General features: G+C 39.0%; 1 protein-coding gene across 1 annotated transcript; it reads right to left on the reverse strand.

The window, feature by feature from the left end:
* Positions 1-3,528: 3,528 nt before the first annotated feature.
* On the reverse strand, positions 3,529-24,280 carry Il7r (interleukin 7 receptor). Its single transcript, XM_045132689.1, has 8 exons — positions 24,155-24,280; positions 20,946-21,090; positions 15,680-15,837; positions 10,246-10,403; positions 8,064-8,229; positions 7,102-7,192; positions 6,124-6,199; positions 3,529-5,729 (listed from the first exon to the last, which is right to left on the reverse strand). Exons 1-8 carry the CDS (start codon positions 24,234-24,236, stop codon positions 5,232-5,234), a joined length of 1,374 nt encoding a protein of 457 aa, XP_044988624.1. The 5' UTR covers positions 24,237-24,280; the 3' UTR covers positions 3,529-5,231.
* Positions 24,281-24,378: the final 98 nt, after the last annotated feature.

Raw genomic sequence — 24,378 nt, forward strand, 5'->3', positions numbered from 1 at the left:
AAGTGAGTGGTGTCCTAAAATGTCAAAAAAAGAGGAACTAGTGGAAGGGGGAAGTAGATAAAGAAAAGAATAGGCAAGAAAGAGGGAAGAGAAGTAAAAGAAGAATTGAGGGGACAAAGCTATTAATTTGCTTCCTCCCAGGTCCCTCTTGCCACACACAGTCTAGGATGAGAATGCAAGTGACTTTAAAAACATTTTTAAAATTTTTATTTATTTATTTGTGAGCAGAGAGGGAGAGAGATAGAGAGAAGGGAGAAAGATAGAAAGAGAATGGGCATGCCAGGGCCTGTAGCCACTGCAAATGAACTCCAGATGCATGTGTCCCTTGTGCAGCTAGCTTATGTGGGTCCTGGGAAATTGAACCTGGGTCCTTTGGCTTCTCAGGCAAGGGCCTTAACTGCTAAACTATCTCTTCAGCCTGCAAGTGACTTTTATGTGAATATGAAACAAAGTGACAAGGGTGAATTAAACCTTGGTCAAAGAATAACCTGACTCTGAGGGAAATTATTGGTAAAATGCTAAAATAGTTTTATATTTAGATCCTACTGAATCCAGATTCCTTCCTAAAATCCAGTAGGCCAATGCACATGAAATTTACTATGCCACACTTCTAATCAATATCCTTCTAAGCACTGAAATCCAAATAACAAGAGGGAGGTCACATGCTTAACCGTTTGGCTTCCATCAATTTCTACCAGTGATGGCTCTACAGACTCCCTAAACTAGAAGTACTTGGGTAGGTATGTGCCCATGTACCCATGCCAAATGAACCAGCCCTGTCTATCTTCTCTGGAGATTCAGTACATTGACAACCATATTGAATGTACTGTTCAAAACTGCTTCTGCCAAGGCACATATAAACTCATTCAAGGCAGTTATGTGTGTCCTCAAGCTGTTTTAAAAAAGAAAAAGTTGGACTGGAGAGAAGGCTTAGCAGTTAAGGTGTTTGCCAGCAATCCAAAGGATCCTGGTTCAATTCCCCAGGATCCACGTTAGCCAGATGCACAAGGGGGTGCATGTGTCTGGAGTTCATCTGCAGTGGCTGGATGCCCTGGCACACCCATTCTCTCTCTCTCTCCCCCTCTTTCTCTCTCTCAAATAAATAAATAAAACATGTTAAAAATATTTTTAAAAAAGGAAGCAGAAGTTGCTATTGTAATTATATTAAGCAAGCTAATGAGATATGAACGTACAAAAAAGGCAGTTGTTGACATAAAATAACTATCTTGAAAGCATTGGAAATTTGCTAACGGTACGTGGCAAGAATATTGCGGGCAAACTTGAGGAGGAGTACTGGTAGAAATTCTAAAGGTGAGAAATCCTAAAATTGTCAAGACTGTAGCTATATTTGTGATTATCTTGAAAACCTTACACATTACAAAGAAAGCAAAAATAAGATAATGCATTATTGGCTTATGGGTGAAATCATGGTCTCCATGTTCATGGCCTTTTTCTTGTAACATGCTTGTCTAAATTTTGTTTCCTCCCAATTCATGTACTGAAATTAGCATGAAAAATAGCATGAAATACCATGAAATTAGCATGAAAAATAGCATGATGGCATTAAAAAATGAGGCCTTGTGAAAGAGAACATCCCTCGCTCCTCCCACCAGTGCTCTGTGATTTGTGTGAAGGTCTTCATGAGAACCTCATGATGCAGAAACCCTGACCTTGGACTTCAATCTAGAACGGTGAGAAATGTATTAATGCACTTCTGTTTTTTTTGGTAAGTTATCCAAACCATGGTATTTTGTTGTAACAACACAAGTGGACTAGGATACAACAAATAGTGAATGAATAAACAGACATGTTTAAATTAAACATTCAAGGTGAATGTAGATTATTCTTTTTTTAAAATTTTATTTATTTATTTATTTGAGAGCGACAGACACAGAGAGAAAGACAGATAGAGGGAGAGAGAGAGAATGGACGCGACAGGGCTTCCAGCCTCTGCAAATGAACTCCAGACGCATACGCCCCCTTGTGCATCTGGCTAACATGGGACCTGGGGAACTGAGCCTCGAACCGGGGTCCATAGGCTTCACAGGCAAGCGCTTAACCGCTAAGCCATCTCTCCAGCCCAGATTATTCTTTTATGAAAGTAAAACTTTAACTTTCTACGGTAACAACAAATACGTTACTGTTCCTTATTCCGACAGAATCCAGTTCTACACTTACCCCTCCTCAGTTCTTTCTTTAAAAATCCCATTGCTTAGAATATGCTATTTCCTCTGCCTCCCCCTGCTCCAAACTTAGTCACCTGGTACACTTCAGCTTCCCGCAGGACCATGTCCAATGTGGCATACTTCAAGTTGCCCTCGCTTGGAGCTTCTTCCCGAACACACCCTTCAGAAGGTCCATCCCATATCTGGAAATGCTTCAGCCTGGAGCAACACCTGCCTCTCCCTGTATGCCTTCTCATTACGCCTTGCTATGTAGCTAAGTTCCAGGCACATGGGCATGACTTTGCTGCTGTCTACCACAGGCTCCACTTTGCTGTGTCTTGCTCCAGCAGCCAGTGATGTGACATTTCTGAATGCCATTGCTGATACTCCTTGGGGGTTGGGTGGCCTTGTTGGAGCTAGCTATTTTAAGGTTTTGAAGGTGCCAGTGATAGAGATGCAGGTTGCTCCTGTGGCTTCCAAGATTGACATCTTTGACAATACCAGATATTCTCTAAGCCACCTAATAGCTTTTAACAAATTCTCCCTCTGTTCAAAATTTGGTTCTTTTACTAAAAGCTGAGAGTTCTGACTAATCTTATGCAGTGAAGCAATGGAATTGCAATGTAACCCTCTTGTTTTTTTTGCCTTGTGTAACTGTTAGCTTGATGTGCCCCATTCCATTTCTCTAATTTGAGTGTCTAGCACAGTATAAAGAAGTGCAGAATGGATCCTAAATAAATTACTGTTAATTAATTATTTAATTGATTAAAAATAAATTTCTTTCTCTGAAAAATGAAACCCATTAAGTGACAGCAAATGACTTACGGATATTTTCAGCAGTTAAGATATCCTGTGATTTTTCTCTAGGTATCCCTCTGTATTTTGCTGTCATAGAACACAGTATTTACATGAAGAATTCTTTAGTATTTAATTAATGTGAAATGGTAACATGCAACATAAACATTTATGTGTAGCAGCTCTGCAAAATGTAAGTAATGCATATAAAATGTACACAGTCAAATCACAGAAGTTCATTGTAGTGAATGATGGATGTTTTTAAGAATACCAAACAAAATATCTGACAAAAATATCATCTGAGCTCTAGCATTTCCAGGAATCCTACTCTGTATTTTTACCATCTTCTTGGCCAGTTCCAAGCTCTAGCTCTAGAAAAGCTTCAGAAAGCACAAGTTCACATATCTGAAGTAGCCCATACCTGGATTTTTCTGGATCACATTTCCATGAGGATCTCATTGAAGACAGAAACAAAAGTTTATAGAAAATAAGATGAATATTTCAGGGTTCTCTGAACCCAGGCATAGTTGTTTAATCAAATTAGTTGCCTTTTTTTTTTTTTTCAAGGTAGGGCCTTTCTCTAGCCCAGGATGACCTGGAATTAGTCTCAGTCTGGCCTCAAACTCACAGTGATCCTCCTACTTTGGCCTTTTCAGTGCTGCGATTACAGGTGTGCAGCAATATACCTGGCTGTTTCTCAGATTTAAAAATTTCCTATTACAAAGAATTGGCAGTAGGACACCATAATTTATTCACCATCTCTGAAGAGGAGTTTTGTTCTCTTATCTGAAATCCAAGAAGGCATTGGACAGAACCAATTGGCAGTTACATTATGTATCGTCTGAGGATATATAATCATGCAATAGCAGCAGTTATGTATATATGAATATAATACATGGATTTTTAAATCATTTCAATAGACAGAAAGACACACACCAAATTCAAACAACAATTGTCAAACAATAAAACAGGATTTTAGAGCTAAGGATCTCAATGCCGTCTCCTGTTTTCTTCAACAGATTGCAATACACACATCAGGGTTCCAAAACTGTGGCTACCAGTCCTGACTTAACATGTGAATTTAAGTAACTTACCTGACCACTATGCATTAGTGAGTGTACCCACTCACTGCTATCCTCATAGCCCCTTCTTGGAGTTCATGGGAACATCCAGGGCTGTAGAACTTGGGGTAATGGTGTCTATACACACAGGACTGTCCTTTTCCCTGATTACTGGCTAAATGTTCCACTGCTTCCGGTTAGTAACAGGTTCTTCTGTGATCACAGATTGGGCAGTTGGGTGGTAGCAGCAAGAGAATTATGCTTTTCTTCACTGACTGCAGATTCTGGGTTTCAAATTCATTGTTTCTTGAGCTTGTCTTCAGAAAACCAAGATCAAATGGGCTTGCTGGGGGTTTTGGTTTTCATTCTCCGTCCTTTGACATGTAGTCATGGACCTTTGCGTCTTTGAGTCCATTTGTCTCCTACTTCCTTTCTCATGGCTGTTTTAAGTAAGGGAACTGTATATTTATGTCTGTCTGGGACAATCTTAGTTTATACTTACGGGTCTGGATTAATTACTTATAACTTCCCCATTACATTTTCAAAATAACTATGTGGTCATCCAGTCATCACTGGGGTTTGTCACTCAAGGAGAAGACTGTCCCAGACAGAAGAAAATCTCATGGTACGCAGAGGCTGCAGTTGGACTCCCTGCTTCAACCCGCATAGTGGGCAACTGGGGCAAGTTCCTTACACCTTCACTCTTAGCTTCCTCATCTCTGAAAATGAGAATAACAGTTATCACAATTATACCCACTGCATCATGTTATTGTTAATGTGAAGGGAGGCCGGATGTACTGAGCATTTAGGAAAGCATTGGAAATTTTATCATAAGTCTTAATCGTAGTCATTATTATTCTATCATTTTAATTCTCATCTTCTTTTTTCCCCTTCTTGTCTTACTCACATCTTGTCTTTTTTTTTTCTTCACTATTTTTTTCATTCTTTTCTTGGTTTTACTTATTTATTTATTTTTAACTGGGTCACCTGAAGCATGACCAAATCAACATGGTAGAAAGAGCACATCCCTGTCTTCTGTGAGTGCTATCAAGCCAGGAAATCCACATGATGCCTCAGAATCCAGAAGACCTATGCAGCAGGGTTGTACTGATTTTATCTTCTTGCTGTTATGAGAGAGGGTAGCACTCTAGACTTCCCCTCTCAGTCTTCATTGGGGTTGTAATGGGGATGGTCCTGTGCTTCCCATAGTTCATTGGTTTTGGTAAAAGCTGGACATGGTGACATATGCTTCTTCTTGATTTGGTGCCAAGGAAGTAAGGATAGGCTGCCTTTGAGCATCTGGCGTCAGGAATCCTGACTGGAGAGGAAATGGTGGAGGTAGGGTACTATTTGTTGTCCCAGGGCTAAACCTCAAGCCCTGGTACACATGGGACCCATTACTGTTGCCCTCTCTATAGTCTAAGGACCTGGGGGAAGAGAATATAGGAGTATCACATGTTTCTGCATCTCTAACCAGGCACCTGAGGGGTGACTGTCCTCTGAGAGCCCCTGGTGCGCTGTCTACAACCGCAGAAGGCCAGCTGTGGCCCTGTTCACCCACTGCATGGCCCTGATCCTCAGCCTCCTCATGTGGTGAAGGAAGTGAATTTTGCAGAAATCCTTCCACTTCATCTCTAGCTTGAATGCCATTTACTTCATGAATCTGACAGTCCAGGAAACTTTCAGGATTGAAACTCACATTCAAATTCTGCACAGAAAAAGACAGAGGTGTTAAGATGGAAGTAGAGAATTCTTCCCTTCAGGAGAGGGTCTACAGGATGTCCAGGCAGAGGTTTACCATGGGGTACTAAAGAATTGCCCACATGTTACCTAGTTGACTCTTGCTTTGGGAGGTGCTAGGATACCCCAGGTTTGAAATGACCCATGACTCTTCCCCTCTGGCCCTGAGAAGACTAGAACTTCTGAGAGTCATGCTGCATTTTTGTTTTCTATCTTCATACAGCTGCATATAGAATCTTATAAGGAACCTCAGCTACAGAATGCACAGAAGAGCAAAAGTTGAGGTTCAGTTATCTAAGAACAATCCTTGGTCCTGAGGATATCATAAATATGGTGATTCTTTAACCACTAGAAACACTTGCCTTTTTTGGTTTCTTACATAGTTGTTCCAGTGTCTTCTTATGATCAGGGAGACTAGGCCACACAATTGGCTTAATCCTAAAATCAGACGATAATGACAGATCAGACACATGGCCGAAGGAACAGGTGCAATGATAACTCTTTCTATTTTCTGATCCATGTATCACAAGAACAGTTTTCTGGTATTGCCTCTGCTAACTAGGTAGTGACTGAACAAATGTCCTGTTGTCTCTGGTTCTCAGTGACCAATTTTAACTAAGAAGGAATCAGAGCAGAGGTCATTATTATCCATATACTCTGTGAACAACATACTGTAAAGACATGGATGTAGGAAAGAGCCCCTGACAGTAAGGACAGTAAGGTTCTCAGCGAAGCACTTGTAATGTAGCTAAGAAATGAAAATGCAATCAATTCATTTATACCTGATATTGTCATCTATCAATTCTGTTCATTGTCAGTCACTTTTTATTCTAGTTTTGGTGGAAGTAGAGAATATATTCTAACTTATTCAGGGAAACTGCGTTATGGTGGAACAAATCAGAGTACTTTTGTAGTTCTAAGGTGAAGGCATCATCCTGTAACCTTAAATCATTTTTTTTTTGAGGGAACAAACATTGCTCTATTATAAGTTAGAATAAAAAAGTCCCACGAGTCTGTATGCTGAAAGTAAAGACATCAAATACATTTTGCATTGCCACAGGGTTTATATCCTATAGCACACTTTGTAGAAGTGTGAGAAACATTGCTTAAAGAATTTTTTCATTTTGAAATATGTTTGTCTTAGGTTCAGTTTGTGTAGTGTTGTTTCCTCTGCAATCAACAATGTAAAAAGAGGTTCAAACATGGGAAGATTTGCTGGTCACTGTAATTCATGATATGTTTAATTCTCATCTTCAGTTTTTCTGAACCATAAATGGAATTGAAGTCATGCCTCTATGAGATTACATGCAAGTACCCTCTTGAATACTAATGAAAGTCACCTTTTTTTCCATAACACATAGGCTAAGATGACCAATAGAACCACAGAGAAAAAACTCAGAATGCTGATGGCTGACAAAATGGAATCCAACTCTGTTGAACACAAGGAGAGATTATGGTTAGGATTTAGTAAACAAGGAGTGAGGATGACATAGTTTCACTTATTACATCTTGAAAGCTGTTCTTCAGTAAATAGGAAAATGCACAATTTAAATGGCACTGACTTGGGTAACCAATACCTACAATTACAGCAAATTCCAGTGTGACAATGGGAAGCTGGCAGAGTAGGGAAGTACCCACAACCCCCAAGGGGAAAGTCTATGTGAGTCCCTCCCTGAGCCAGATTCTCTGGCACTTCTGGTCATTGCTACTTCCCAAACTTCAAAGACAGGTGTATCATGCAGGAAAGGGGTATGTTGGACAGCCTCCCTGGACTGCCCACTTGCCGTACACAACGATGTTCCCTGGACAGGTCTCCAAGAGGCCAGACATTGGATCCCTCCCTGAATTGGTAAATGCATGCTGGTGGAGAGGGATTTTTATACAGAATCATTAGTAGATCTTAAGAACACCCGAGGCAGAGGCATAAGTCAGTATCAGTTATCTCATATGGTCCCAGCTCCCTCTGTTCTTTTATTCCTCATAGAAAAGTCAAAGAAGGCAGGTAGGCTAATCTCCAATGATAGTGGAAGAGTGACCTTCATGTAGTCTTAGTCTGTAGGTCATTTCAATTAATATCCCTTTCTTTATTGCTTCTACATGTGAAACTTGTAGGGAGATAAGAATATACACACACACTCACACATATGTATATCTATATCTATCTATCTATCTATCTATCTATCTATCTATCTATCTATCTATCTATCTACCTACCTACTTACCTATCTATCTATGTATACATATATATATCCTCTGCTTACCTGGACCTTGCAGAGTTCTGAAATATATAGCCTCTGCTTACCTGGAATCTTGGGCTCCGGAGTTCTGAAGTGCACACTTGGACTCCAATCACTCCAGAACCCTTTATAATAGTCTGCAGCTATAGATCGGACTTTAATCTCATACATTGAGTCAGGTTGTAGATTTCTCTCCAGGAGTGTCAGTCTTGTGTTGTGTATAGAGATAGTCTAAAGAGGAAAAAGTAGGTGATATTTTTAGGGTGGTGGAGAGATGTCTCTCAACTGACTTCCAGCTGAACTCGTCTGGTCACATGGGCGCCCCATTGAAGCTTTCTCATCTTGTTAGGCTAAGGACCACAAGTATGTACAGTGGTCAGGAGCAGGAGAAGCTGCTGAGAAGCTAAAGATAACAGTGAAAGGATGGGTCTTAAGCCAGGCAAATTGTGCTCCAAACACTTTGGGAGGATGGAAATCACTCTGAGGCTTCCACCTTCTTTCCCCACCCAAATATCTTATTTTCTTCTTTCATCCCCCTTTGTTTTTGTGTGTCAAGGGTAAGTTAGTGATCAGAAAGCAGAAAGGTTATTCAGTGATCAGTAATAATTTCCTTCCAGAAAGCCATCACTTTGCATTTTGGGTAGTAATACAGAGGCAATGATCTCTCCTAGACTTTGTGTTACACTAAAAGAAAAGAAAGTAGATGATGGGAGAAGGCCAAAAAGCCATCACAACAGAAGAGGGTCTTGTTGGGAAGAGGAAAGAGTTTAGTGAGGGCAGTGGGCAAGGTGGGAGACAAAAGAAGGTATGGCCAGGTGACTGTGATCAAGTTACATTATCTTCATGTATGAAAGTTGTCAATAAAAACAAATAAAAAGAAAGTGTTCTATCAACTTTATAGGTAAAAGGTAAATATTTCATTGTTATGTTTCTATTTGATTAGCTCCAATATGTTGTTTGAATTGGCATGTTTCTTATTTATAAAATATTTCCAAGTGTTCTGCTCTATTTTCTAGTTTGGTACTGCCTCTATCAATGGTTTACGTGAAGTTCTTAGGTAGAAATTAACCATCTGTCAAGCACTGTATGTGGTAATTTGACCTTAATTTTTATTTTGTCTCACAATTGTGTCTGTGTGTGTCAATACCAATAGTCCTAGGGTAGAGCTAATCAGTTATGTTTTCCCAGAGAGTAAGCTGATTTTCTTAGAACCATTTATTCATAATCCTTCCTCCACTAGAGTTGCTTGTCCTCTAGTGAAAATTTTAGATGAATAAGGAAAGAATGTAGGCTCAAGGACACCCAATTTACATATGTATATGTGTGAGGATGGGTAGACAGAGGGAGCAGCTGGCTTGGGCTGGGCGTCACGTTGTGCACACAGCTACAGAATATTCTGTAAGGGAACGGGAATGAACCTGTCCTGAGCCAAAAGGGCTGTGAGCAGAAGAAAGCATTCTAGTGTGTGTGTGTGTGTGTGTGTGTGTGTGTGTGTGTGTGTGTGTGTGAGAGAGAGAGAGAGAGAGAGAGAGAGAGAGAGAGAGAGAGAGAGTCCACCTGTTTTCTAGTAAGTTAAAGAAGCCCAGTTGCCTGGGATACGCTTGCTTTTTTTCACACCTTATCCTCCAAATAGATTGCGAGAACCAGGTCATTCCAACCTCAGTAACCATGAAGAAAGACTCAATAAATAACCAGATGATAGAGAATGAATATTAAGTAGTCTCTCCAGTTACTAAGTCCTAAGTCTTTAAAGAAAAAAACAAAACAACAAAAACCAAACAAAAACAGGCAAGCTTTACATGTCTTCTTCTCTCACTCATTCTATTTCTAAAACTCCCACACAGTAAATTGTGGCTACATCTTGGGAATGCCAAGGAAGTGTATGTATGTATGTGTATATATATATATTTAATTTTTAATTTTTATTATTTTTATCCTTGATTCAGCCATGAAAGTCATGGAACATGGAATGGCCTATGTTTTTTTTTTTTAATTTTTTTGACACTGCAACAATGAGGTCTAGTTGGGTTTTAACCTGCATTCTTATCTGACTATATTAGAAACATCAAGTCAGAAAATAGAACAAGGAATGAGATTGTAGTTGGATCAAGATGGTCCAGGAAAGATGCAGTTTTGTGAAACCTGAAGTTGACATAATGCAGGGAACTTCTTTCGGGAAAAGGGTAAATTCTGAGACAGAATAGTAAGGTGTTTTTCATTTTTATCAATGTGGTTAATCTTCATTACCGTCCAGTTACTTTCATTTTTTCCCAGGCTGTATGCTACTTCATGCTTTAGTTTATTTACATATTTCTTTTGCAAGTGTGTTGTGTTAAATGTCACCACGAAGTCATTTGCTTCCTCACGATACATGACTTGTAGGTCATAAGGTGGCTCAGGTTTAACTGGAAAGGAGAAAAGAAACAAAGTATGCATCTAGAGACAACAAGGAAATGGGTAGAATTTTCAAACTTTGTTCCCTCTAAAAATCATCCCAGGCCTTTCATTGTTAGACACTAATGATTAAGAACTCCTTGTGGCAACTGCAGCCTTCTGAGTTTTGTGAGTGGAAGGGACTTTATCAGGTCTAGGCTTGGCCCAGAAACCCTCTGCTGTGGGATTTCCATGCTCAGTCCCTTGCCATCTCTTAGCATTCTATACAAAAGGTGATTGCCCCAGGGTGGGAGAAACCCTAAATATTGCTTTAAGTAATCATGGTTATGACCCAGAAATAAACAGAACATGTCAGATTACAAATTCAGGGCTTATTTGTTACAGAATATAGGGCTAATCAGACACTGAAGCATATTTTCTTTCTTTCTTTTTTTTTCCTTCTGAGGTAGGGTCTCACCCTAGCTCAGGCTGACCTGGAATTCACTGTGTAGTCTCACACTGGTCTCGAACTCATGGCGATCCTCCTACCTCTGCCTCCTGAGTGCTGGGATTAAAGGTGTGCACCACCATTCCTGGCCTGAAGCATATTTTCTTTGCCTTTGGAATACTAGAGAATCTGCCACTAACCCCAAACCAGGATAATTTATACTCAGAGTTTTCATTCTTTTAATAAAACAAAGTTATAGCTGAGGACCTTTGCAACCCACTTCGGCCACATAGAAGTGGAGAATCTATACCCTGGCTCTAGCAAATAACTCTGGGAGTGGCCTGAAGCCTGTCTTCTCTGCCAGGTTCAGGTAAACGAAGGTATTGCTTCATGGGCCTGGCGGTCTCACAGAGTGGTTAGATACAATGTGCCATGTAAGATGTGCTGTTGGTGAGAGCTAGCTGTTATTTCAAGCAGAACAAATCCACAGAAGGTACAGATCCCTGACCAAAGCATTTGCATCAGGCAAATTCCCCACCTTTGACTTGAGGCTTCCGTGTCTTAGTCTCAACCAATTATTAAATATTTACTTATTTTTACTTATTTATTAGAGAGAGAGAGAGAGAGAGAGAGAGAGAGACAGAATGGGCACACCAGGGCCTTGGGCCACTGCAAATGAACTCTAGATGCATGCGCCACCTTGTACATCTGGCTTACTTACTTGGGTCCTGGGGAATTGAACTGAGGTCCTTTGGCTTTGCAGACAAGCGCCTTGATTGCTAAGCCATCTCACCAGCCCTCAACCAATTTTTAAAACCAGGGCTTGGGAACTCAATTGCTTTGGGAAAGGGTGGCTACTCTTTTGCATACCTGATCTCAGACCCAATTGTTCACTGGAGAAAGAGACAGAGAGGAAGAAAGAGAGAAAGAGAGAGGGGGAGGGGGAGGGAGCGCACGTGTACCAATTTCCATGGTACAAGCTGAGCTGAACTCCCAGGGTGCCTGAACAATCAAATAAACCCTCCCAGTAGAGTTTGGCCAAGGATTATATTCAACTTTCATTGTGATGGCTGCCAAAATTTGACATTGGCCCCTTCTTCATTCTTGAAGGTCTTGTAGAAGAGGCAGTTTATTTCCTTATTACCTTCATATTCACTCAAAAGGGGAGTTGTCCTTGAGAGAAACAGAAGGAATGCTACTGGGTGTACACAGCCCGACAGGCCACCAGTGACCTCTGTGCCCCAATTTTTCATTCATATTCTCAACAAAAGCCTCTGAGATGGAGAAGCTTCTTCCCATCCCCAAACATATTTAAGTGCTGTGTGCTTGGATTGCACTGTTTTCAAACCATTGTCACATATCACCCCCTATGGTAATGAGGGGATGGTTTTAGAGAGGTTAATGAACCTAAATTCTAGTAAAAAAGCTTAGCAATTTTATATAATTTTGAATTTTTTGTTCATTTTATTTATTTGAGAGTGACAGAGAGAGAGAGAAAGAGGCAGATAGATAGATAGATAGATAGATAGATAGATAGATAGATAGATAGAGAATGAATGGGTGTGCCAGGGATTTCAGCCACTGCAAATGAACTCCAGATGCGTGCATCCCCTCGTGCATCTGGCTAACGTGGGTCCTGTGGAATAGAGCCTCGAAATGGGGTCCTTAGGCTTCACAGGCAAGCGCTTAATGGCTAAGCCATCTCTCCAGCCCAGGTTAGCATTTTTTTTTTAATGCCCCATGAATTTACAATGGCTGTGGTTTCCTGCATAAGATTGAGCCCCTGCCCCTCAACATTACATCACTGATAGGCACGGAGCTCACAAGAATCTGGTCCTCCCAGATCAGTTATTGGCAGTTAATGGTCACTGAAGTTGACCAGACTGCAGTACATAATCGTCCACCCAGGCTTGTGTAAGCAATCCCAATTTAGTTGAGTCACTAAGAAAAGGAGACATGAAAATGCAAATGGCATTAGTTGGGAAGAAGAAGGGATTTAGTGAGATGGGGTAAGAGAGGGTAATGGGCATGAATATGACCAAAATATATTATATACATATCCTATGTGAAATTGCCAAAATAAAATAAAATAACAAAACCTTAAAAAATGGCTTAATAGAATTTGAATCCAATTCTCTGCTTCGGTGGTTCACTTTTTTTTCCATCCAGCTCTGGATTCTCACCCTGCTGTCTCACACTGGCTTGTTCAGAGCATTCCAGCAGCCATGCTTCTAGCCCAAACCATGTGGGCATGTTAGGAAACGTTCATTCCTCAAACAGGATTATGAAATTGATATAGTCTCATTCATTTCAAGCTATCACATGAGTGGACTCTGTTAAGCAAAGGGAAGAAAGGAAGGAAGGAAGCTTCCCCTGTCGCCTTGGTGTGCAGAGTGGCCCCTGAGGGAAGGGGAGTGAGAGAGCACATTGTAGGGGACTCCAGGTCTAAAGTTCAGTTAGGAGTATCTAGTTCAGGGAAATGGTAAATGTCACACAAAGAGCCAATAGAAATTAATTTTGTGAGAAGCACCTATACTCTAGCTTTCCTACAATTTATCCAGAAATGGTTTCCACTGGCCCAGGAGACTTCACGCCTTTCCTTCCACAACGATTGGGCTGCTGCCAGCCGTAAAAGCTCTGCACATCACTGTGCTAAGAGCTCAGTTTTGTAATGTGCTATGCGGGACGTGGAGCATGGGCCTCAAAGTGCACCAGGCATTTAAATCTAGGGGTGTAGTGTGGCAAGACGCCACATGGAACCTGTGGGGGTGATCTACATGCAGTCATGCGTGCAGGGGTGAGTTCGTGCAACAATGAAGACAGCTTTTCCTTGATGCCCCAAGAAACTCTGTCTTCTCTGCTCACACTTCAGGAGAAAGAGATATGCACATTCACTGTAAATGATGAATTTTTGAAGATGGCATCTTTGTGTAGTATAGGAGCTGAGGCTCAGTCTCCTGAAAGATGAGAAAGCTCATCTCCAAATGTCCAAAACCCACCTGGATCCTGCTCCAAACTCAGCTCTTCTATTGGCATCCATACCTTAGAATCTATGCAAATCTGTGCGGCCACAGTCACTGTGGTCAGTGTATGGGGCCCATTTGTCTCATGTTGCTTTTTCACTATGTTTGCTTTCTCTCTAAATTATCTGCTTACCCATGGATTGCTATTTTTTAAATTTTCTTAAATTTTTTTTTTTTGAGAGAGAGAATTGGCATGTCAGGGTCTCAGCCACTGCAATGAAACTCCAGATGCTTGCGCCACCTAATGGCATGTGTGACCTTATGGTTGCCTCACCTTTGTGTCTGGCAAACCTGGGATCTGTAGAGTCAAATATGGCTTCTTAGGCTTCTCAGGCAAGCACCTTAACCACTAAGCAACCTTTCCAGCCTGGAATTGCTACTTTTATTCTTTATAATCTCAGTATAACAAAGCTGAGATAGGTTATGGCTCTTTCTAACACCTTTGATATTCATTTTGGTTCTTGAGAATAAGGAAAGAAGGGCTTATGGCATGCAAAACCAACACAAATGTAACTATTTAATCCTTATAGAATTTCCCCATATATATGCAATACATATTTAACTTGTAAATCTCCATAATAAATACAAATAGCTAATATTCCATTGCACTCATACAGATTATAATTTAACTATTACAATTGATGCTTAGAAAAATATAATCTTTGCAATTTGGTTAAATGCAATTTTTGCATTCCAGGTCAAATGCAGCATATGCATTGTAGGTTAAAGCAGTTTTGGCCATGCTTCACTCCTCCTTAAATTGCTTCACATGCTAGTTTGGCTAGGTGATTTTTCCCACTTGTTAAATTAAATACCAATCTAAATTTTCTTTTAAAAATTTCAACTTCAGGTCTGTAGACTAAGTGTTATAATAATACCGTGGGGAACTGTATAATCAAAGGCCTTAAGAACCAAGATAAAGATTCCTTGAAGAAAAATTAAGTCAATTTCAACACTACAACAAAACAGAAAATTTGCTTGAGTTTACTGCCATGTAGACTTTGGACTCAAGCTTGCAACATCTACTCTTCAATAGAATTTCTAGCCTTCTAGTTTGCCCCAAACTTACTTAATCCACAGGCTCACTTAACCAGTGGTTTAAAAGAAGTTTGTCATCTATCATTACCTCTATCAGTTGATCTGCTTGTCTAAGAATCCATCCATCTATCTCCCAATCTTGGGTTTTCATTTCATATGGAAAGAATATTCAATTTTTAAAATGGCATGATAATTAGCCAAATACCTTCAGAATATGACGGGAATACGTGGAGAAAACCACAAGGACTTTGGTGGGGGAGAAAGAAAAGTGAGAAGGAAAGATGTCTGGGTGGGCTCTGCTCCACTTAACGTATCTCATACTGAATTGTGTTTTTCTTCATTTGGAAGGTGTCAAACCACCTCTTTTATAGTTTGAAGATGCTTAGAATTTTTTCACAATAGAATTAGTATTACAAGTGTCAAATTATTTTTCTTTTCTTTTTTTAAAATATTTTATTTATTAATTTATTAGAGACAGAGATAGGGAGAGAGAGAATGGGCATGCCAAGGCCTCTAGCTACTGCAAACAAACTCCAGATGCTTGCACCACCATTGTGCATCTGGCTTATGTGGGACCTGGAGAATCGAACTTGGGTCCTTGGGCTTCCCGGGCAAGTGCCTTAGCCACTAAGCCATCTCTCCAGCCCTCAAATTATTTTTCACAATGCATTATAAAATTTGTTACTGTTTGTTGAAAATTGTTTTCCTGATTCACTTACTTTTAATATAAGAAAAATCAAAATAAGGATATATGGCTATCCAAGTCATTGCAACCACCCCTTCATATATGATTTCTTACCTATCTTGACTATTTCCACATCTTTGCAAGTTATAGTCTTTTCTCCAAGCTTCACACATATATTGCTATTGCCAATCAGTAGGAATTTCCTTGTCTTGATGAAATATACTTCTTGAAGTTTACGAAGAGTCAAGCAATTTATTTCTGCAAGAGACCCACTGTAAAAACAAAAATGCAGTATGTCTTTTTTAGATAGAAGTTTCTGTATAGAACAGAATAGTGTCATAAGTACATTTTAGTAGGGAATTAGCTTCCATGTCTACAAATTTACCCATCATTGAGTTACTGCTCAAGAGAAAAAGAAAATGAATTAACATAGTTTGCCTTCTTATGTCATCATAATCAATGATGACATAGTCTAGCAAAACTCATACCAAATGACTGGCGTGGTGGAGTGCACCTTTAATCCCAGGACTAGGGAGGTAGAGACAGGGAATCTCTAGGGTCCATTAGATAGCTAGTCTAGCCAAACCAGTGAAATCTAGATTCAATAAAAGACCCAGTCTTGGGATGAAGAGATGGCTTAGTGGTTAAGGTGTTTGCTCACAATGTCTAAGAACCCAGCTTCAATTTCCCAGAACTCATGTAAGTCAGATGCACAAGGTGGCACATGCATCTGGAGTTCATTTCCAGTAGCTAGAGGTCCTTGAGTGCTTATTCTCTCTCTCTCTCTCTGTGTCTCTCTAAATAAATAAATTTCTTTTTTTTTTTTTAAAGACCCAATCTCAAAGAATTAGGTAGAGAGCAACAAAAGACAACCGCTGATGTCCACCTCTGGTCTTTGCACTCATGTCTAGACATCACATATAATGAACCATGAAGAAAAAAAAAAAGAACAACTCCAAATACACACACACACACACACACACACACACACTCACTACCAGATCTGTAATATTGTGGGAGATATCATCACAGATATACTAGAGTTATAACACAGATATATGAAATTTATGTCAATATATGTCATAATTTATTGAAGCAAAACCATTCTTTTAAATACAAGTAAGTAACATGGACCCGCTGACCCACATGCAAACTGACCACATACAAACATTGATATAGTTACTTCAAAATGTTTACATTAATCACAAACACATATTCCAGGAATAATCTGAATAGTTATAGGTTAGTAATTTCTATCACATATGTAAGAAAGAAGTAGTGTCAATCATAATAAGTTCCTACAAAAACATTGGAGACTCTTCCCAATTTATTTTATGAGACTAGCTTTTGCTTGGGACCAAAACCTAGCAAAAAAAATAGGAAAGATGTTTAATAGAAACATCTCCCAATGTGTATATGTATATCTAAATATGTCTATAAAGTTCTCCAAGATAATATTAATTAACACTTTGATGTTAATAAATTATAATAAAGTGACATCAAGCATGAGGAAATCACAGATTCACTATTCAAATACCCATTGGTACACTTTACCTATATTAACAGAACAAAATCCACTAAATTTCTATTTATGTTCAATGAAATCAAAATAATTTTTGATAAAATTCACTATTCATGATACGAACAATAAAAAATAAAGAGTAGAAGGATATATCCTCAAATCAATACATTTACCAAAAGTTAATATAATACCTAATGGTGAAATTGTAAACATTAGCTATTATCAGGACAAGAGAGGCATTTCCACTGTCTAATTATCTTTCAAATTATTTGTTTATTGAATATTCTATCTAGTTTATAAGAACACAGAAATACATGAAAGTTGTTCAGATTAGAAATGAAATAAAATACTTTATTTATAGGAAAAAACTAACTCACATGTCAATTCACTTCCCTCTCTCTCTCTCTCTCTCTCTCTCTCTCTTCTAATTTATTTTGGTTTTTCTATGTAGGGTCTGGTTCTGTCCCAGGCTGACCTGAAATTCACTGTCTAGTCTGAGGCTGGCTTTGAACTCCTAGCTGTTCTCCTGAGTGCTGTTGGGATTAAAGGTGCATGCCACCATGACTGACTCACATGTCAATTTGTGCAAACCTCCAGTACAACCATAGGAACTAAAAAAATACTCATCAAGGGCATTAGAAACAAGTCAGCTATATTTCTATAGGGTAGTATCCAATGACTGGAAAGATTAAAAATGATATCATTTGTGATAGTAATGAAATCATTAAATACTTAGATATAATATCTCTAATATATATCCAAAGTTTTTGTACTTCAACTTGCAATATATTTCAGAGACATATTAAAATAAATTAAATAAATGGAGAGTAATGCTCATGGATTTCCAAATTCAGTACTGATAAGATAGATTTTTTTTCTCATTGGTCTATACTCAACCAGAATCTTTGTAGAGTGCTTAAAACATTATCTGATGATTCTAAAATTTATGTCAAGACACAAGAATCCAGATAGCCAAAATAGCAATGCAAAACTAGAACAAATATGTGTGTGTGTGTGTGTGTGTGTGTGTGTGTGTGGTAGAATGTGTGTCCTTGTTGAGTGTTCCCAGTTGGAACAGAATGAAAATAAAAAGTAAATTTTAAGGTAATCTGGGTAGAAATAAGGGAAAAGTAACTTGAAGTGAGTGACAGGTGCAGAAGTCTATAATGGAAACCTTGCCATGAAGCAATGGGCTGGAAATGAAAGGGCAACATTGAGGGCAGGACCCCATTTTTGAAATTCAGGCACACATGTAATGTGGAGAAATTGAAGGGCAATAAATTTTAGCTCGATGCTTGAATTTATAATATCTTTGTTATATTTTAAGCATGAGTGCAATCTTCAGTTATAAATCTTAAACCCGTATGTAGCAAGCTAAATTCAGGAATGATCTAAAATGGAATCACTTCATTTTGCCATTTCAGGGAATGAAATTAATAAGTGATGAATAGCAAAGGATACTCTATGACTGTGTTGTGAGATTAGACACTTATATGGGAACTCCTAGATCTAGCATGTACATCTTGCCCACATAGAAGGGAAGCCATACTGGGAAACTCAGATAAGCCCAGAAAACTGTAGCAGGCAGTTTTGGCTTATGCCATTGACCCTCACTTCAGGAGACTGCAGGAAACACTGACTCTGCCAGCTGTCTTACTCAGTTCATACAAGAATTCACTTGGCCGCTAATGATGGGTTGCCTGGGTCTCTACTATCCAACAGAGTAGCCTCTCTCCTGAGCAAGGTTCTAGGACCGATGTAATGTGGCTAATCCAAATTGCAATGTGATATAAGTATAAAATACATAGCATGGGGCTGGAGACATGACCCAGTGGTTAAGGAACTTGCCTGAGAAGCCTAAGGGCTCATGTTCAGCTCTCCAGATGCACAGAGATGCAGGCGCACAGTGTTGCACAGGCACACAAAGCGGTGTACTCGATTGGAGTTTGATTGCAGTGGCTGGAGGTCCTGGAGTGCCAATTCTCTCCCCCCCCACACACACACATTGAAAAAATACATAGCATGTTTTGAAGATATATTATTAAAATAGTATAAAGTATCTCAGTGTTTTTGTTCATATTGATTATGTGCTGAAATGGTAGTGTTTTGAATATGGTAAACAAAATATATTCAAATAGTTTTGTTATACTAAGGAGTTCACATGTATCCTTTTCAACATTTTTTAAATATATTGTCATGGAGAGAGAGAGAAAGAGAAAGAGGAAAGACATACAAGGGCCTTTTGCAAGTGAATTCAAGCCACATTTGCCACCTGGTGCATTTGGCTTTACCTAGGTGCTTAAGAACTGAACCTGGGCCATAACATTTTGAAAACAAGTGCCTCTAACCACTGAACCATCTCTCCAGCCCACAAGTTTACATTTCTGTTTCACATTGAAATATACCTTAACTTGTATTCTAAGACAATCCCTTTCTAACTAGAATATCTGAGCCCATTCAGAAATCCCAAATGAATACTGTGGGTAGATTAAAATCAAGAGATGTGTTAAAGGCAAGTCTGTTCAGGTGGGCAAGAGAGTGATCAAATACCCTGTTAATGAAAGTAAAGAGAAAGGCCAGCTTTAGCTAGGCCAAGTGAAACCACAGCATTCATGACCTATACCAGCCAGCTGGCTGGAAAGCTCAATGTGAAATCTGTGTGTGGGATGATGTTTTTCCCTTAAAGATGAACACATTGTTTGAATGAGTTGTTTGGTTGTTTGTTTTAGTAAGTTGTAGGATGAACTCCAGCTAGTTTATTTTCTATTCTCCCCAGACAGCGTGTTATTGTAGTGAACTGACGAGATAGACTGAGATCATGCTATGATAATTCAACTTCAAGACCATTCCATCCAATTGCTGCTCAGATGGATGTAGGAAACTCCTGTGAAGTAGAAAACGACACAGTGGAGAGCTTGTGGTATTATCCATGGTGAAGGTTTGCTTCAGAAGCCCTCTTCCACTATTCAGAGACCATGGTATATTCTTCACCCAGAAACTAAAATGAGGTCATCTGATATGAATTTGGAGATCACCACAAGTCAGAATTTTATGTTAGTTTTTTTTTTTTCCTTTCAAGTTATCAGGTATAGTAACCCTTGACAACAAGAGATAACTTGTGGGGAGGGAGAAGATGCAACCCCTGGGATCTTTACAAATTTCTCAAATCAAAGGCTTACTTCGGATTTTGCTTTTTCTTTGAGACTCTATGAAATGAAGAGCCACGCTAGTTCTGCAGAGCTTCAGAGATTTTCAGTTGACTGGATCATCTGGAGTCAAGCTGCTTCAAGAGGGGCCTTGTAATTGAATGTCTCTTATTGCATACTGGGTGTTTATTCTCAGTACTTTACATGCATTGAGTAATTTAGTCATCACACCTTTCTTCTGAGCCCAGCTATACCATTTTACAAGTAAGGAAACTGAGGCATACATAAGTTACACAGCTTGCTGCAGATCAAAAAGTTACTAAGCTTCATCACTGCCACTGGAAAGCAGGCAGCTCCACTAGAGTTTAAAGACTCTAGACTGCCTCACCTTAAGCAAATAGATTTGTATGAAAAGCATGTCCCAGCCAAAGCAGAATTCACTTCTACCATGACATAGAGGTCTGTAAAGCCCAGAGTAACAATTGTGGCCTTGAGACCTCACAGATGAGCAGTGAGAGGTGCCTTGCTTTATCTTTTAGTAATTGACACAGCATCTGAGAAGGTTTTGGAAACCAGGATGTCTTAACATTTGTTAATTAGGACAGACACTCCTTCCTTTGTAAGTTGTGAGAAAAACAGAAAAAAAAAAAAAAAAACTATGAAGAGAGGCAGAAAACTGAGTTCTAAGCTCCATGGAAAACACTTTCCTCACCATATTTCAAATTCCAGATTGGTGCTATTGATTTCTGGGTCATCAAAAGCACAGGTCAGTGAGTCCTGGGTTCCGTCCACTTCCAACTGGCTGTAGCACCAAAAGGAGAACAAGTCCTCCTCCAGCTCTGCATCTTCCAGGTCTCCTGGGAAGGAAAGCCATGCAGCAGTCAAGGACACAAATGAGTGCATTCCTGTGAAGCAGGGCCTCACTCTAGCCTATGCTGAGCTGCAACTTGTTCTGTATTTCCAGGCTGGCCTCAAACTGAACTCATAGTGATTCTCCTACCTCTGCCTTCTTAGTGCTAGGATTAAAGGCATGTGCTACCACAGCCAGGCAAATGCATCCTTTGAAAACCTTGTATGACCTTAATAAAATGATGTACTTCTGTGCCAGGCTTGAAGAAAGTATCATATTTTTTTTCTAAGGAAAGACATTCTAAGGACAAAGACAATAAATATTTCTGACATTGGGTTATTACATTAATGACTATAGAGATTAGGAGGCATTGAACAGACACCTTATCTAAGATAGATCTCTTTATTGTTACATTTTTACATGTAAATGCTTATACATTTCAAATAAGAACTACTGTACTTTCATCATTTATATGCTACCTAACCCAATCTTACCTTTTATTGCTCGTCTTCATTTATTCCCTTCCAAGTATTTTTCCAGTGAAAGAATATGATAGTATTTTTTACCTCTAAAAAGAAATCCCTACTTTAAGTAATATTGCTATATCCATTGTGACACAATTTATGACAACTTATTTTAAGCCATTACTGTCTAGGTGCTTATAAATTCTTTTATTTTTAATTTTTTATTTATTTATTTGAGAGCGACAGACACAGAGAGAAAGACAGATAGAGGGAGAGAGAGAGAATGGGCGCGCCAGGGCTTCCAGCCTCTGCAAACGAACTCCAGACGCATGCGCTCCCTTGTGCATCTGGCTAAAGTGGGACCTGGGGAACCGAGCCTCGAACTGGGGTCCTTAGGCTTCACAGGCAAGCGCTTAACTGCTAAGCCATCTCTCCAGCCCATAAGTTCTTTTGTAGATACTGGTAATGCTCTAGAAGAATGTGGGAAGCCAGATTTTCTTGCATGTGCAGGCACTTTTAGAAACTACAATTTATCAGATACTGTTTGATTTTTAAGATGGTTTGTAGTTCCTATGGCTAAATAGTTATGTTGTACATATGCATAAATATATATTAAGTATATATATATATACATATGTGTTTGTGTGTAATTACTATATTGAATAAAAAGTGAGACTGAAATGTCCTCCAACATGTTCCTAAGAAAATCTAATAGTAATCAAAGCCATTCTTACAGTGGTGGTGTATGACTTGTGACTGCTCCCAAATATGTAATCCCATTAATATTAGAAATTTGGTGCTTCTAAAGCTTTAAAATGGATACAGAATATACTAACATTGGATCTCAGTTGAATGTTTCAGAAGCCATATCCAGCTTTAACTTCATTCCCTTTACTTAAAAAAACAATCTGAAATTTAAAAAGCTGAAGTGAAAAAAATCAAACGTTCAACTAGAATTCTCCCTTCTTTTAAAAATAGTATGACTTGAGCCAGGCGTGGTGGCCTTTAAGCCCAGCACTTGGGAGGCAGAGGTAAGAGGATCTCCATGAGTGTAAGGCCACCCTGAGACTACATAGTGAATTCCAGGTCAGCCTGAACTACAGTGAGATCCTACCTAAAAAAAAATAGTATAATTGCCAGGAAGAAATAGTGATGATATATTATATAAAATGACAATAAAATTTCCATGTTTCCTGATGAGCATCTAGGTTTGTGCAAATATTTAACATAGAAAAATATACAATAATAACATAGAATAATAACTGTCCCACACAAAATGATTCCTAGATGTCACACTGGGAAAAGGTCACTCATGATAACTCTCTTAATGAGAAAATGCAAGGGTTTTCCAGGCTTAGTAATTACTAAGTAAATTGACTCAAATATCTAAGCTGAGAAACATGACTAAGGAGACAATTCAAAAATAGCTAAGCTGAGTCACTTGGCTGATGAATTGATATTGTCTGTAAGAATAAAATATATATTTGAGACAAGACCTCATGATCTAGCCCATGCTTATCATAAGTGTGTGATCCTCCTACCTCAACCTCCCAAGTGCTGGGATTACAGACATGTGCCTTCATACCCAGATCATGAAAATACAGTGAAACTTTTATAGTGAAATTTTAATTTGTAGAAACAAATTTTTTGTCTATGCTTCTTGTGGCTCCTGTGGCTACTATATACTTTTGTCTATAATTTTGTAATTACAATGTGTTTTTAAATTTTTTTAGTTTATTATTTGCTGTGTGTGTGTGTGTGTGTGTGTGTGCACTCATGTGTGCATGTGCATTTATTGGCATTCTAGGGTTTCTTGCCCTGAAAACACCAGTTGCAGTTACAACATTTTGCATCAGGCTTTACTTTGGTGACTGAGGAATTCAACTTGGGCTAATAGGCTTTGCAAGAAATTGCTTTTAACTATTGCACAATCTCCATACTTCTAGGAATGAAGCATTTTAAATACTCCAAAGAGAATTATTATACATGACAAGTATGGAAACAATAATGTTTATTTTTAATAAGATAATTCACTTAGATCTGTAGTGAATTATTCACTTAGAATCTAACTTGAATCTGTCAAAACTAAAGTAGTTTGAAGAAATGTCCACATACTGTTGGGCATCTGTTCTTCATACACACTGACTTGGGTGCTGAAGAAGGTTCTGAACCACACATACAAAGCTTTTGTTTCTGGACAGTGTTCTACCTCATATGTTATGCTTTTAGAATCCTTATAAAACCCAAACAAAACAAATCTAACTTGATTTTTCTAATCAGGTGAAATTACCGAAGAAATTTTCCAACAGGTGCCATCATAACCATGATGAGTGCTCTTTGCTAGGAGCAGAGACATCAATCAACATTTATGATACCAATTCTGAGTCAAATGCATTCCTTCTTGATAATTCTTAAGAGTTATAGTATACCCACTGTACAGATCTCATGCTTCCATCCCAATGAGTAAACAAAATAGCTGAATACGCACTAAGTTCTTGAGCTCCATCTCAGCTCGGTCCCAGCTCAGGTCTGCCAGGGAACTGAGTAACCTTTAGCACCTGCTAGATATAATCCAGGATCCTTCATAAAAAGTTAGAAATTACTCACCATTCTGCGCATTGCCACTTTCTCCAGAAACAGCTTGAAGTAAATAGAAAACCGTACCCAAAGTTATACCTAGAACTGTCATTCTGAGAGAGGAAGAGCAGAAGTGTGCTCCTGTGTGTACAAATGAGAGAGAGAGAGAGAGAGAGAGAGAGAGAGAGAGAGAGAGAGAGGCTTGATTCAGCTCTGTGCTCACTCCACTACAGACAGAGTATGAATACAGCATA

This window comes from Jaculus jaculus, chromosome 13 (assembly GCF_020740685.1).
Source record: "Jaculus jaculus isolate mJacJac1 chromosome 13, mJacJac1.mat.Y.cur, whole genome shotgun sequence".
NCBI classification, from domain to species: Eukaryota; Metazoa; Chordata; class Mammalia; order Rodentia; family Dipodidae; genus Jaculus; species Jaculus jaculus.